The 14196-nt window shown below is 62.8% G+C and overlaps 1 protein-coding gene across 1 annotated transcript; it reads left to right on the top strand.

Annotated features, from left to right (window-relative positions):
- Positions 1–1856: 1856 nt before the first annotated feature.
- Positions 1857–12287, top strand: AGXT (alanine--glyoxylate aminotransferase). Its single transcript, XM_082630898.1, has 11 exons — positions 1857–2193; positions 2289–2481; positions 3796–3860; positions 4049–4149; positions 5269–5339; positions 6809–6893; positions 8678–8773; positions 9434–9503; positions 10841–10936; positions 11501–11629; positions 11891–12287. Exons 1-11 carry the CDS (start codon positions 1963–1965, stop codon positions 11996–11998), a joined length of 1245 nt encoding a protein of 414 aa, XP_082487024.1. The 5' UTR covers positions 1857–1962; the 3' UTR covers positions 11999–12287.
- The last annotated feature ends 1909 nt before the right edge of the window (positions 12288–14196 follow it).

Below are 14196 nucleotides of genomic sequence, written 5' to 3'. Positions count from 1 at the left end.
ACAGCTGTGGGGCTGGCATCCCCTCCAGCAGGAGAAGGTTCCTCAGCTGTGGCAGGTCAGCACCAGGGCTGGGCAGGGCTGACACACCTGTGACTCCAGAGGCCCACTACCGCACGGGCGTTACCAGGCCAGTACCGGGCCCCAGCCACCATGGCCGGGCCAGACCTGAGGCCACCGGCCCCAGCAGGGGTCTGCACAGGTCCTCCTCACACAGGCCTCCACCTCTGTGCCCAGGTCCCTGCAGCTCCTCCTGCCTAGCAGGCCCTCACCACCCCTCCCACCCTGGGGTGGGCCCGCCTCTCCCTTCTCCAAGGCCCAGCTCCAAAGCCCCCACGAACTTTGCCCAGCAGCCCCCTGGGGTTGTCCCCTCCTCCAGGCTCTCAGGCCCTTCAGGCCTCTCCTCTCAGCTCCCAGGAGGCTGTTGCAGACCCCAGGTCCTCTGCCCAACCCACCGGCCGCCAGTAGGGGCTTCTGCTTCTCTTCTTGCTGACTCTGCATCAGTTGGAGCTGCCAGACTGGGTCCTGGCCCAGAGGGACCGCTTGGTAAGGAAGACGTCGGGGCAGTGGGGAAAGGAGGGAAGGAAGGAGCGAGGGAGGGGGCGCCCGCTGGGCCTCCCTGTGCAGGACAGGGCCAGGCTAGCGGTGGCGTGGCAGGCCTGCCCTGGGCCAACAGGGACACGTCTGGGCCCCCTTCCCTGAGTTTCTTTCTGCCCACCACTCGGGGCCTGTCCCCTTTGCTTGTTCCTCCCAGATGGACAGAGCGCCCTGACCCAGCAGGGCTGTGAGGGTCCCCAGGTGCTCAGGCCATGTCTGTCCATCCTGGCTAAAGCTTGTGGAGTCCCTGCCGCCCCAGGACGCCAGACAAACCCAGCCCAAGCAACGAGTGCTGAATGCAGGGGCTCTGCTGAGCTGAGGGGCAAGTCCCCATGGGAGAGGTCGTGTGCAGGCGCTTGTCGACCACGGAGGCTCCGTGGAAGCCCGGACGCCTCCCTGGTTACTGAGGCCCAGGCGTCAGATCCCTAAACACAAGACGGGAAGTCCTGGCAAGCTCCAACCCGGCCCCTTGAGAGCTGTCAGAAGCAAGAGCTACTCAGAGAGCATCCAGTCCAGTGCCTCCCTGGCCTGGTCACCTACAACACAGGGCCCCTTCGATGTCCCAGGACGCCAGCGGCTCTGCTGGGCTGCCGCCCTGGGCTGGGCCTGGCTCCTCCTGCAGGGAGTCTTGGTTGCATTTATTCGACCCATGTGCTGACTCAGAAGCTGTGGAGGCTCCCCGGTGAGCACCCCTTGGTTACGTGTGTGGAGACCAATCATCGGGGCCCTCAGGTGTAGACGGGCAGAGGAAATACTTATTACAAAAGGATCAAGAATGGACATGTCCTCAGTGTGTGCATATGTGTGTTTATACACGTGGAGCATATATTTTCTAAAGTGAGTCTTTCCAGGCGCTAAGCCAGAGTCAGCAAACTGTGGCCCTGGGCCAAATCTGGCCCATGGCTTCTTTTGTAAATAAAGTTTTATTAGCACACAGCCACACCCTTGTAACCACCTTCTCACCCCCACAGCAGGGCTGAGTAGTTTTAACACAGCCTGTAGGTCTGCCAAGTCTGAAATGTTGGCGCTCTGGTCCCATAAGAAAAACGCTGGGACCCCCTGAGCCCAGCCAGGTGTACCAGGCTGGGCATCCTTCGGGGACAGAGCGGGAGGGGCGGCTGGCGAGCAGAGGGCAGCTTGCCAAGACCTGTTTTTCACTGACTGGACTTTGCTGGCTCCTCCTCTCCCACCGAGGGTTCAACACCCCTGCTGCCAAGCCTTCACGTGCAGGACGAACATTGATAACGGCCTGGTAACAACGACACAGCAAAAGGCAGCAGGTGCAACAGAAGCCCATCGACCAGGCTCGCCTCCTGGACACCCCCGCGTCCTCCGGTGCCTGTCGTCCAGTGCAGGGCCTGCTGGGAAATGTTCCGGGCACTGACCGCGGCCAGTGCGGCCCTGGGGCACAAAGCGGCAGGTTGGGTGAGGACCATGGCCTCCCACCCACTGCTGGTGGCCCCCCCAGAAGCCCTGAGTAAGCCCCTATCCCTCCCCAGCCGGCTTCTGCTGGGGCCCGGCCCCTCTAACCTGACCCCCCGCGTCATGGCGGCTGGGGGGCGGCAGACAATAGGACACATGCACGAGGAGATGTTCCAGGTAGGCCACTGAGACACAGCGGTCAGTGCCCTGAGTGGCCTCCTCCCTGGGGTGGGAGTAGGGGAGGCGGTGACCTGCGTGTCCACTGCCCCCAGATCATGGACGAGATAAAGCAAGGCATCCAGTACGTGTTCCAGACCCGGAACCCCCTCACGCTGGCCATCAGTGGCTCGGGGCACTGCGCACTGGAGGCCGCCCTGTTCAACCTCCTGGAGCCGGGGGACTCCTTCCTGGTCGGGGTCAACGGCGTCTGGGGGCAGCGGGCCCAGGACATCGGGGGGCGCATCGGTAAGAGACGGTGTGGGCGTGGGGTCCGGCCCTTCACTCCTTCCTTCCCCAAAGGCCTCCCTCCTCCGGCACGAAGCCTGGAAGCCCCCCTCTCCAGGTCCCAACCTCGGGCCCTGAGCACTTATCCCCCTTGGAGGCCCTTCACCTGCCTGCCAGCCCCGCTGTCTCCTCGAAGTGGGCGTCGGGATGCTCAAGGGGCCCCTATCCCCCTGATCTCCCGGAGTTTGGGGAACAGCTATTTCCGGAGCCTGTGGTGGGGACGGCACTGCAGGGACTCCTCTGGTCTCAGCACGAACCCAGAGCATCCCCGCAGCTGTCTGAGGTCCCCAGGGGCCACCTCCACTCTGTCACAGGACAAGGTTTCAGAAGCTGACATCCCCCCCTCAAAATCTCAGAAACAGCTCTGTTTCTAGAGCTTCCAAATACGGAGGTATGGACAGGGTTTCCACTTCCAGAGTAAAATTTACTAACGGGAGAGACAGAAGTCGAAAGCCCGAGGGTGCATTGGGTTTAATGATTGACCGCGGGTTTGGAAACATCACGGAGCCCCTGCCTGGTCAGCTCCACACATGGCCACACTCGGTCCAGGTTAATGGACAACCCCGACAGCCCGAGGGCATCCTGACCCCTCACCGGGGCCCCTCCAGCGCACATGCTGGTTTTCAAGGGGAGCCCGGGTCGGCAGGGTCCAGGACCCTGAGCGGACCTCGGCCACCCTCCTGGCCTGGGCAAGCCCCTCCCCTGCCTCCACCACACACCTCAGGCCCTGAGGCTCGGAGGGTCCTAGGGCCTCCCTGCCTCCTGCACATGACACTGGGCGCCTGCTGTGCACGGGGGTGCAGGGCTTCCAGAGACAGAGCAGGACAAGCGCCGGCCTCCCTGCAACCCCGAGGCCCCAGAGGGGGCAAAGCCTGCTGCTGCTCCCCGCACCCACTCAGTCCTTCACCCAGACATCCGTCAAATGCACAGCCCCTCTGAAGCCACCCTCTGCTGGGAAGCACCCGTCTGCTCAGCCCTGCACAGATGCTTCTCGACTTCCTGTGTGGAGAGGGCTGCAAAGGACCGGGATGCCCCGGCCTGGCTGGGCTCAGGGAAGGTGGGCTGGGGAGGGGACAGTGGAGCTGAGGGACTCGCTCTCATTCACGGCACCCCGGAACCTGGATTCACTGAGCACACTCCACCTTCCCCCTCCAGCAACGGCTGGGGGCAGGCGTGGGCGGCCCTCACAGGGCCCACCTGCTCAGCGCAGCCTCTGTCCCCAGCACTGACTCCCCCCAGTGTGCGGGGGCTGCTCACCTCTCACTCTGCCCCCAGGAGCCCGCGTACACCCCATGATCAAGGACCCTGGAGGCCACTTCACGCTGCAGGAGGTGGAGGAGGTACGGGGGGTGCGCCGGCCCGGGGAGGGGGCTGGTCAGCTGGTGGGGCAGGAGTGGTTGAGGGGTGTCCAGCTCCTGCTGCCCAGATCTGCATTGTCCCTGGGGAGGGAATGTGGGCGGGGGCCCACCGGGCGGAGGCCCCTTCCCCGCACTGGCTCTGCCCACGGCTGTAACCTCTGTGCTCTCAGGCCCTGGCCCAGCACAAGCCCGTGCTGCTGTTCCTGACCCAGGGGGAGTCATCCAGTGGCGTGCTGCAGCCCCTCGATGGCTATGGGGAGCTCTGCCACAGGTGAGCCTGTCCCCTCCGGTGGGCCTGTTCCAGGGTGGCAGTGCTACGGGCAGAGCCAAGCACAGCTCAGACCCAGTCTGAGGACGGGGTGGGAGTGTGGTGGGCTGCCGGCCGGTCCTCCCAGCCTCTGCCGTGTGATGGGGGTGCAGGTCCTCGGGGGTCCTCCTGGCCCTGGGCCGAGGCTGGATGGACCCTCCCATCTGAGAGCAGGGTCAGGTGTCCCCGCAGCACCACTGCCTTCCTGGCCCCATGACTAGGGAGGGCTCAAGCTGACCCTGCAGCCTTGGTGCCAGGGCCTGCCCCCCTTGCCCCGAGGTCCCAGAGCCCCAAAGCAGCGCCGTCCTCCACTGCCTTCCGCCAGGTTGCCCCGCCCCTGCACGGGCTGCCCAGGGCCTTGGGTGGGGTCAGGTGGGATTCCCTCCCAGGACCAGCAGTCGTGCTCTGGACAGCTGACCACAGGATGGAAGGAGAGAAGCTCCAACGACAGGCAGGGTCACCCCGGCAGGGCTGCCATCCTCCACGGGGGCCTCGGGCCCACTGGGCACAGCCCAGCCAGGACTGCCTGCCGCCTGGAGTCTTGTCCAGTGAATCGAGCTCACAGATGTCACCTGGGCTATGACTCCCATAGGTCCGCGTGGGATACTCTCTGTGCCTTTTTTAAAGAAAATGTGGAGGTGGAGGAAAGTCACAGTTTTCAGCTCAGGCTGTTTCTGGACTCTGTCCTCCCCATGCTCTGGACTTCTGCCCTGTGGGCTGTCAGCAGAAGAGATGCAGCCTTGTGCTAGGCTGGTCCCTAGACCCCACATGGCCCTTGAGCCTGAGCAGTCAGAGCACCCAGCCAGCCCCCAGGACACAGACTGCCTGGCTGGCCTCACGAGTACCTGCGTCTGGCCACCTGGGGCCCCCAGGGTGATGCTCGCCGTGCTGGGGGCTCACGCTGGTGCAGACACAGAGCTGGTCCCAGGGGGCTGAGAGCCCCGGACGAGGCACCCTGTGGGAGGTGGGAGACTCCCCCTGCTTCCCCGGTGGCCCTTCTAAAGGCTCTTAAGGCCCCTCCAGAAACCCCACCCCAGGACAGAGTCTGAAGCCCCTCCTGCTCTCTGCCGCCCCTCCCCCCAGGTACCAGTGCCTGCTGCTGGTGGACTCGGTGGCATCCCTGGGCGGGGTCCCCATCTACATGGACCAGCAGGGTAAGGGAGTGCCCCCTGCCCAGCCACCGGTAGCCCGAAGCATCAGAAGCCCTGGCTGGGAGGTGTCCCGTGCCAGGGCCTGCGTGTGCGTCAGCCGCACACCGGATTAGGCGCTGGTCTCCACAAGGCGTGGGAGAAGCTCCAGCTCCTCACGGGGCAGGACACGCTCCATAAACTGACCGCACCCCGTGTTTCTGCTGGGCCATTGGGCCGGGACCGGGGGGCAGGCGGGAGGAAGGTACCCTCCAGGGGAGGCATTTGGAGAGGCACTCAGAGCCTTGGAGGAGGGGTGGGGGCAGTGCCAGGGCCCCTGCTGATCAGGGCGGAGACCCCCCCTAACGCATGTCACACGCCGGGAGCACTGCTGACATTGTCACCTGCAGGCCAGCCCGGGGAAGCCTTCCAGGCCCAGCATCTCCTCAGGGAGGAAAGCTTGGATCCACTCCGGGTGGTGCTGCGTCCACACTGCCCGCCCCACTTGGCCTGGCCCGCTTCTCGCTCTGCAGATCACTCTGCTCCACGGGATCCAGTGCTGAAGGGAGAGCCTTCTGGGCTGACCCCAAACCGCTGTTCTGAAAGTGGGCCCTGGGGATGGGAGCAGGGGAGCAGTGCTGTCCCCGGGATGCCCACCCTGGGCCTCCAGGCTGGCCGCCCCCGCTGTGGAGGGAGAAGCCGGGCAAGGAGGCTCCAGCCTGAGGCCCAGGCCGCGGAGCAGCAGGGCCAGGCTCAGGACCTCTGGCCTTCACTGCCCCATCCCGGCCTCCACGGGACCTTGTGGGTCAGCAGACGTCAACCTAATGCCAACAAGGGTCCCTCGTGTTGCTGCTCTTGAGTATTCATCGCTTGTGTGAAAACACCCACTTCACCCCTTTCCTCTCGGGAGAACTTTGGGTCCGCCCAGTTTTAGGCTTTAGGAATGAACTGTAAAGAACATTCCGGGTGCACCCGTCCGTGCACCTGGGCACGCAGTTCCCTCGGGTCCCCAGCCTCAGGGAGTCAGAGACGGGTGCAGGGCTTGGATTTGAACCCTGGTCCTTTGTCCTCCCAGCTTTGGGCTTGACCACCGCCCTCTGCTGCTGTCCCATAATTTGAAACTCCCCTCAGGCTGTGTGGGAGCCCAGGGGACGGGCACTGCAAGATGTGAAGGAAAAACCCGTTTGCTGCTCCACCCTCCGCCGCCCCCGACTCTCTCCCAGCGCTTGACCCCAGATGTGTGGGTTTTCCACACCAAGCAGATGCTAACGGGGTGCCCTCCAGTTAGCTCAGCCCACCTGCAATAGCGTCAGACACCACAGGGTAAGGGTCTAGTCCTCCAACACTGTCCCTCCCGTTTCCAACACCAGTTACATGGTGGGTCCCAGGTTCCCGCAACTTCTGCTGGACTCTCAGGACCTCGGCTGGGCAGCCCCCCCATGACCCCTTCCCCACGTGGGGCTCGGCCCCTGAGCACGCGCCCCTCCCCTCCACAGGCATCGATGTCTTATACTCGGGCTCCCAGAAAGTCCTGAACGCCCCTGCAGGCACCTCGCTCATCTCCTTCAGTGACAAGGCCAAGTGAGTGAGCCCCGCCCCCAGCCAGGGCTGGACGGGCAGCAAGGCCAGATGGCCCCGAGGAGGGAGGGACAGAGCAGGGGAGGGGACGGCTCCTCAGGCCATACTCTCCCCCTAGCCTGGACAGGTGCCCGCCCTGGACAGGTGAGCCCATTCTCTGGGCTCCCTGAGGGCCATGTGTGTGGCCGAGTGGCCTGGCCAGGCTGGCCTCCAGAAGGTGCTCCTCGTGGCCCCGGGGCTTGTGTATGGGCTGCAGGGCCCAGCGTTCCAGCAGGTCCCTGGCCTCAAGCCAAGGATGGGGGGCAGTGCCAGCCCGCTGCTGCCCCCACCCTGGCTCAGCATCCAGGAGCCGATGCAAGAGCTGCTCCCCGGGCTAGGCACGGACCCCCTTCACCCACTGCAGCCTCAACAGCCCCCATGTCCCTGGTGTCCAGACCCTGAACCAGACCTGGGTGGGCTGGGGGAGGGGATTGAAGACCGGCCCCAGCAGGCCGTTACCGTGAGCTGCACCCAGGTGACGGAACAGAGAGGATGTGAGGTGAGATCTGGAGTTCTCTGTGGGTGTGTGCAGTCTGAGAGGCCTGGAGGCAGGTCAATGAGGCATCTGGGTCTGAGTCCGGAGGTCAGACCGCGGCCCCGGTCTGTTCACGTCCACCTGGAGCTGTTGGAGAACACCTGTATTTAACGTTTCAAGATCAGCCAGCATCGCCTGGGACCTGAGGGCAGAGGAGCCCACGAGGGTGCAGGGGTTGGGGAGAGCAGGGGGAAGGAAAGGAGAGAACAGGACGGGCCGGGTGGGGAGGAGAGGCCTGCCAGGGCAGCCTGGCGTTACCTGGCCCGGGGACGCGGCTCTTCCCAGGCTGCCCCAGAGGCCCCTCTGGCAGACCCCAGCTTCACAGTTTCTTCCCCAAGGCTGCACTTGCTTCTAGGAGAGGTGAGGCCTCATCTTTAGACCCCCAGCCTCAGTCTCCCCTCTGTCATTTTCTTACGGGTGTACAATTTTTATTTTAATTACGTTTAAATTTCACCATTAAACACTGAGCATAAGTATATGCTGACCCTATGTTCAGATTTTTGAAACAAAGATAAATGGACAGATAAGGGAAGTGTGCAATAAATGTTGTACCATATATCAAACAGTTAGAGAAAATCTCAGGGGTGATATAACTATGTGCCTTTATCCATTAGGTATACATTTAGCACAGGGACCAGCCAGGTAACTGGAGGACTGAACAGAGAGGCCCTTGACTTCAGACTTGAGACAAACTGAGGGTTCTGCCTGTGTATAAAAACCATTGAATTCGGGCGGAGCAGTGGCAAACAAGGATAGGTATTAAGGAAAGGGCTCCTGCCAGCTGGGATCGTGGGGCCAGTCTGCAGTGAATGGGGCTGCCTGGAGCCTGGAAATGTTGCAGCTCAAGTCCAGGCCTGTAGGTTAGAACAGCAGTCTGGAGACTCCACACTTAGTGCATTCTTCAAATTTTCCAGGTTTTCCAACAAGTTCCCAGGACGCTTTCCTCATATAGGGTCCCCCCTGTCATTCTTATGTGTTTGAACTCACCACGCAGCAGACCCTCTGGTCCCCCTTTCTCTGACCTGAGCAATGAGTTGGGGTGACTCCATGGGAATCAGCCCGGCCCGAGTGACAGGCAGACACCCTTGAGGCAGAGGCACAGCTGGGCCCCAGGGGCCTGAATACAGACACAGGGGTCCTGGGGGCCCCACCCATCTGGCTCACTTCTGAGCAACGGGAGGCAGGGGGCATTCAGGCTGATTCTCCTCCCCAGAAATAAGATCTACACTCGGAAGACCAAGCCCTTCTCCTTCTACCTGGACATCAAGTGGCTGGCCAACTTCTGGGGCTGTGACGACAAGCCCAGGATGTGAGAGAGGGGGCAGGGCTGGGCGGGGAGGGAAGTGCTAAGGGAAGGGGAGCCTCCACCCTCATGCCCTCACACCCCAGCTGGAGCCCCAGGATTCACCAGTGCCAGGCCTTCAATGCCCCCAACGGGGTCCCCCCCATTCCTCCCAGGCCCCCCAGGCATGGTCCCCACCCCCCTTTCCATGGGGCCCTCCCCTTCCAGAAGTCCCAGCACATCTGCAGGCACTTTGGACCTGGCCTGACACATCTTCCCAACACTGGGCCTTGCTTTACCCATCTCTCAGAGGGACGGTGTGGGGCCAGGGGGCTCTCTGTGAGGTGGCTTTGACCTTAACCCGAGGCCCCTTACGTGACACACGTAGACAGGGACACCAGGAACTGTGCCCTATGCAGCGGGCACAGCGGGGCACCGGGGCCACAGGTGGGAGCCAGCGCCTGGTCTCCAGCCCAGTCAGCCTCTCCCCGCAGCCTGGCCAGTGCCCTGCTCTGAGCCAGGCTCTCCCCAGATCTGACTGCAGGTCTGTAGCCCCCAAGCTGGACCGTGCTCCCCTGGGTGGGGGCCGACCCGTCATCAGAGAGCCTGGGCCAGCTGGGGCTGGGAGAGACACAGTCACTGCCCTGACCCCACCCAGTGACCTGGCCACCCCCTCCTGTCTTCCAGATACCATCACACCACCCCTGTCATCAGCTTGTACAGCCTGAGAGAGAGCCTGGCCCATCTAGCAGAGCAGGTGAGCGGAGGGGCAGCTGAGTGCCTTGGAGCTGGGGCCCAGCAGGTGCTGAGGCTGGCGAGCCGCTGGGCGCCCCCGCCCCGAGATTCCCTCAAGCCGACTGGGGGCAGGGGGTGAGAAGCATGCTAAGACTCGGAGAACTTCTGGTGGGTTTGCTGAGGGGCCTGCAGGAAGGAAGAGGTGCTGGGGGCCTTGCTGGAGAGTAGCCCTGAGTGGGGAGGGGGATAGGCTCTGGGCAGGCGTCGGGGGGGCGGCGGGGGAGAGCCGGCTGCCAGCTGAGGGTAGAGGCCCCAGAGGACAGAGTCCTGAGGGTAGATGCAGCGAAAGGGCAGGTGTGGACCCCCTTCCAAGCCCTCAGTTCTTAGTGAAGCGCTCAGCGCGGGCCTGGCTGAGCAGATGACCCAGGTGGGAGGAAGAGAATGCGGGCGGCCAAGAAGTGGAGCCAGAGGGCAGGGGGCGTGGAGTGAGACCACCGTCAGAAGGCTGTGCCCTCAGCCACTACCCACTCCAGGGTGTGGGCAGGAGCCACGTGGGGACAGCTGGGTGTGACCATGACCAGGGTGGTGCCTTGGTCCCATGCAAGGTCCACACTCTCGGGACCCAAGAGGCCAAGTGTGGCCCAGGCCAGGAAACACAGCCCCAGGACGGCCCCCAGGGGCCCTGCCAGCTGCCGGTCCAGAGGCTGGGAGAGACCTGGGCCAAGGCCTGCCTCCAGCGAGGCTGCAGTGCTGCGCTGGCCACGTTTGCCCTCTGCGTCCACTCACGTCACCACCGCCCCAGGGCTCGAGGTGTCCCATGGGCTGGGTTGTCGCCAGCACTGGGCTGGCGTGCGCAGCCGAGAGAGAGAGGCCGGAGCTGACGCTTGCGGGGGAGGGGGATTGGGCCACGGCTGGCTGTGAGCTGTGCAGGCAGGAGAGGCTGGACCCCCGTGGAGTAGGGACTGTGGGCTCAGCGGCTGGGAGGGCAGGAGACAGCGTGCAGCCCAGAAGCCTTTCTGCCCCCCTGCCAGCCCCCCACCTCTGGCCAGGTCGTCCCCACCCCTCCCAGGGGCCTGGAGGATCCAACAACCGGCTGGGCCGCCACATTCCTCTCCCAGACCCAGACCATTTCCACCTCCCTGAGGTAGCCCAGGCCCGGCCCCTGGGGCAGAGTCAGGACCCTGAACCTGGAGCTCCAGGGGGCTCCCGAGGCGCTCAGGGTCCAGGCCAGGAGAGGAGCCCCTCCCCCAGGCAAAGTTGCCCCCCCCCCCGGTTGATGCCAGCCGGTTTCTCCCTCTCTGCCCACCGAGGAGGGTCCCCAGCCCACCCTGCCCACCCCACTGCCCTCTCCCCACCCAGGGCCTGGAGAACAGCTGGCGGCAGCACCGCGAGGCCTCAGAGTACCTGCACAGGCGCCTGCAGGGGCTGGGCCTGCAGCTCTTCGTGAAGGATCCGGTGAGGAGGGCAAGGGGCAGAGGGCATCAGATGGCAGTGGGGGGAGGGTGAGCTCCTGTCCAGCCCCCTTTATGGATATGGCAGTTCTGGTGGGGGCAGGGACGGTTCTGGGGATGGGGGGGCAGTCCCCGTCATTGTCACGGTTTCCTGGCCTCCGGATCTTAGGACATTTAGTTGGATGCCTCCACCTCCCCCAGAGCCTCTCCACCTGGAATAGTTATGGGTGATCCCTGAGCTGGAGGACGCCCATCGGCCTCCAGAATGCCAGCCAGACACCATCCTGGAGGGGTTGGGGGTAGGGGGTCAGCTGAATAAGCCAGCGTATGGCCTGTCAGAGAACAGACACAGGGAGGGGTCCCTGGGGGCTGGAAGCCCTGCCCTGAGCACCAGCCGGTGGGTGTGGCTCCTGGGGCGGTGGTGACCTCACTCTCCTGGGGCCCTTTCTCCGTCCCCCATATGCACCCCTGCCCACCCCTTTGGAGCCTGCGGCCAGGGCTGGCCAGGCCAGGGCAGGTGGAGCTGGCTGTGATGTCATGAGGTGACTGAGCCCGGCCTGTCCTGCAGGCAATCCGACTGCCCACCGTCACCACCGTGGCCGCACCTGCGGGCTACGACTGGAGAGACCTTGTCAGCTACGTCATGGACCACTTCAACATCGAGATCACGGGCGGCCTTGGGCCCTCGGTGGGGAAGGTAAGGGGGGCCTGCTGTTCTGAGTGCCCCACATCCAGGCCGAGCTCAGCGGTCATCTGAGGACCCAGGACAGCAGGGCATCAGGAAGGGAACACCTTTCTCTGAACCCCGGGGACTGTACTGGGAGTGACCTAGGCCAAGTGTACCCTCCTGCCCCCTTCCCCCTGCACAGGGGGACACCAGCTGGCTCTGCCCTGACCTCAGTCACAGCAGACAGGGCCCCAGACAGAGGCTGACATCTGTGCCCCGCTCCCGCCCTAGGTGCTGCGGATCGGCCTGCTGGGCTGTAACGCCTCCCGGGAGAACGTGGACCGCGTGATCGGAGCCCTGCAGGAGGCCCTGCAGCGCTGCCCCCGGAACAAGTTGTGACCCAGCTGCCTGTCCCACGCTCACTCAGTCGACTGGGGGTGGGAGCCCAGGGGCAAACAGACTCTGCAAGGGGGACAGGCCCCGGGGACAGGACAGCCGCTGACCCAGCCCAGGTGAAGGGGGGAGGGGCCGGGCCGGGCAGCTGCCCCCGCCCCCAGGGGCCCGTCCCCTCCGAGTGGAGCTTCCTGGATGTGGGCCATCTGGACCCTCAGCGCCTCCCCAGTGAGCGGCCATCCCCATAGGTCACTGGCCTGTGAATGTTCAATAAAGAAGCAGCTGGTCATCTGTCCTCGCTGTGTGGGGCTGGGCTGCAGAGGAGTCTGGCAGGAAGGTCCCCCGCTCCCTGACTGCACCTTTGTTGCGGGGAACTCAGGGAGTGGATCCTCGCCTGGGCCTCCCCAGGGCTGGAGGACGGGGTGTGTGACCGTCAGCTGGGCCGGGGGCCCTGACACTGCACACTCTGGGCCCAGATCTTGAACCTGCAAAACACATCCTCACGTACAACCTCCACGGAAGGCCCGCAGGGTTGCGGGACTAGGGCACCAAGATGCCCAAGAGCAAACAGCCAGGACTTGAGCCCTGATGACTCAAGGGCACACCACGGGCACGCAGGCTACTGCAGGCACCGAGCGTCTGGAAGTTTGCAGCCCAGGGGCCACTCTGCCCTCGAATGTGCAGCCGAGGGCAGCCCCCAGCCCCCTCCCCCTGAGCCCCTGTCCCTTCGCCCCTGCCCCTCACTGGTCTCTGCCTGTGCCAGGCTCCCTCACCTCTCCTTCCTGGGAGGGTCAGGCCAGGCCAGAGCAGAGTGTGCTGCAGGTATACTCACAGCCACGTGCACACTTCCAGGTCCTCACCCGTCCTAAGAACCTCCAGGATGCAGGCCATTTCTCCCTCTGGTCGAGATGGGCACCCACACCCCGTGCAGCCCTGTGTCTTTGTGGAAGGCTGGGGCTCGCCTGGCTCCACCCCGTCGCTCACCCAGCTGGGGGCTGGGCACAGCTTTGGGCACTGGGGTGGAGCTCTGAGCAAACCCGAGGCCCGCTGCCCCATGGTGCTCACAGCCGCTGGGAGAGATGGCACTCATAGGGTGACCCAGACACTGTCACAGGGTAGCTGTGATCAGCACAGGAGCTAAGAGGCCGGAGGGTCTGAAATCCCATTTTTAAAGGCCTATTTGTTCGTGTGTTTCTTTCATGGTCTGTGCTGTTTGGATCCTCCCTAGGAAACCTCTGCCTACCTTGAGGTCCTGAAGGTCTGTTCCCATGTTTTCTTCTAGAAACTTTGTGGTGTCAGGTTTTATGTTGAGGTTTATGACCCACCTCACATTGATTTTGTGCGTGGAGTCGAGAAGGGGGCAAGGTTCACTTTTATCCAGACTGATACCCAGTCTTTCCAATGTTTGTTAAATAGACTTTCCTTCCCATCCAGTTGACATGCCCCCTTTGCCAGCTGACCGTAGGTGCAGGTCTCCGGCTGCCTCTGTTCCCTTTCGGTGCTCAATCTATCCGCCCTTATGTCCACACCACACTGTCTTAAGTACACCACCTTTATAGAGAGTTTTGAAATCAAGTAGTGCGCGTCCTCCAGTTTCATTCTCCCTTTTAAAGATTGTATTTCCTATCGTAGATCTTTTGAATTTGCATATAAATTTTAGTCATCTTGTCTATTTCCTCAGAATAGCTTACTGGAATTTGGTGGGAATTGCACTAAGTCTGTATATCAAGTTAAGGACAATGGAAACTATTAAAATATTTCAAATTCTTGTTTATGAACATTAATTTAGGTCTTTTAAAATTAAACTTAGCTGTGTTTCCAGTTTTCAGTGTAGAGGTCTTACACATCTTTTATTTGATGTATTCCTAGGTGTTTGGGGTTTTGTTTTATATATAAATTTATTTATTTTTGGCTGCATTGGGTCCTCGCTGCTGCGCGTGGGCTTTCCCCAGCTGCGGTGAGAGGGGGCCACTCCTCATCGTGGTGCGCAGGCTTCTCAGTGCGGTGGCCTCTCCTGTTGCGGAGCACAGGCTCTAGGTGAGCAGGCTTCATGTCTTGGGGCCCGCGGGCTCAGTAGTTGGGTCTCGCGGGCTCAGTTGCTCCACGGCATGTGGGACCTTCCCGGACCAGGGCTCGAACCCATGTCCCCTGCGTTGGCAGGCGGACTCTTAAGCACTGCACCACCAGGGAAGCCCCGTGTTTGG

The sequence above is a fragment of the Mesoplodon mirus genome (genome assembly GCF_964341445.2).
Source record: "Mesoplodon mirus genome assembly, chromosome: 8".
Lineage (NCBI taxonomy): Eukaryota > Metazoa > Chordata > Mammalia > Artiodactyla > Ziphiidae > Mesoplodon > Mesoplodon mirus.
Note: the sequence above shows the minus strand (reverse complement) of the source record. Positions and strands in the feature narration are given on the sequence as shown.

Bases quoted from the DNA above. Each gene is read 5' to 3' on its own strand.
- AGXT (XM_082630898.1), top strand. From the start codon at position 1,963: ATGTTCCGGGCACTGACCGCGGCCAGTGCGGCCCTGGGGCACAAAGCG. The intron at 6,894-8,677 runs GTGAGTGAGCCC...TCTCCTCCCCAG, and splicing joins TCCTTCAGTGACAAGGCCAA to AAATAAGATCTACACTCGGA. The intron at 8,774-9,433 runs GTGAGAGAGGGG...CCTGTCTTCCAG, and splicing joins TGTGACGACAAGCCCAGGAT to ATACCATCACACCACCCCTG.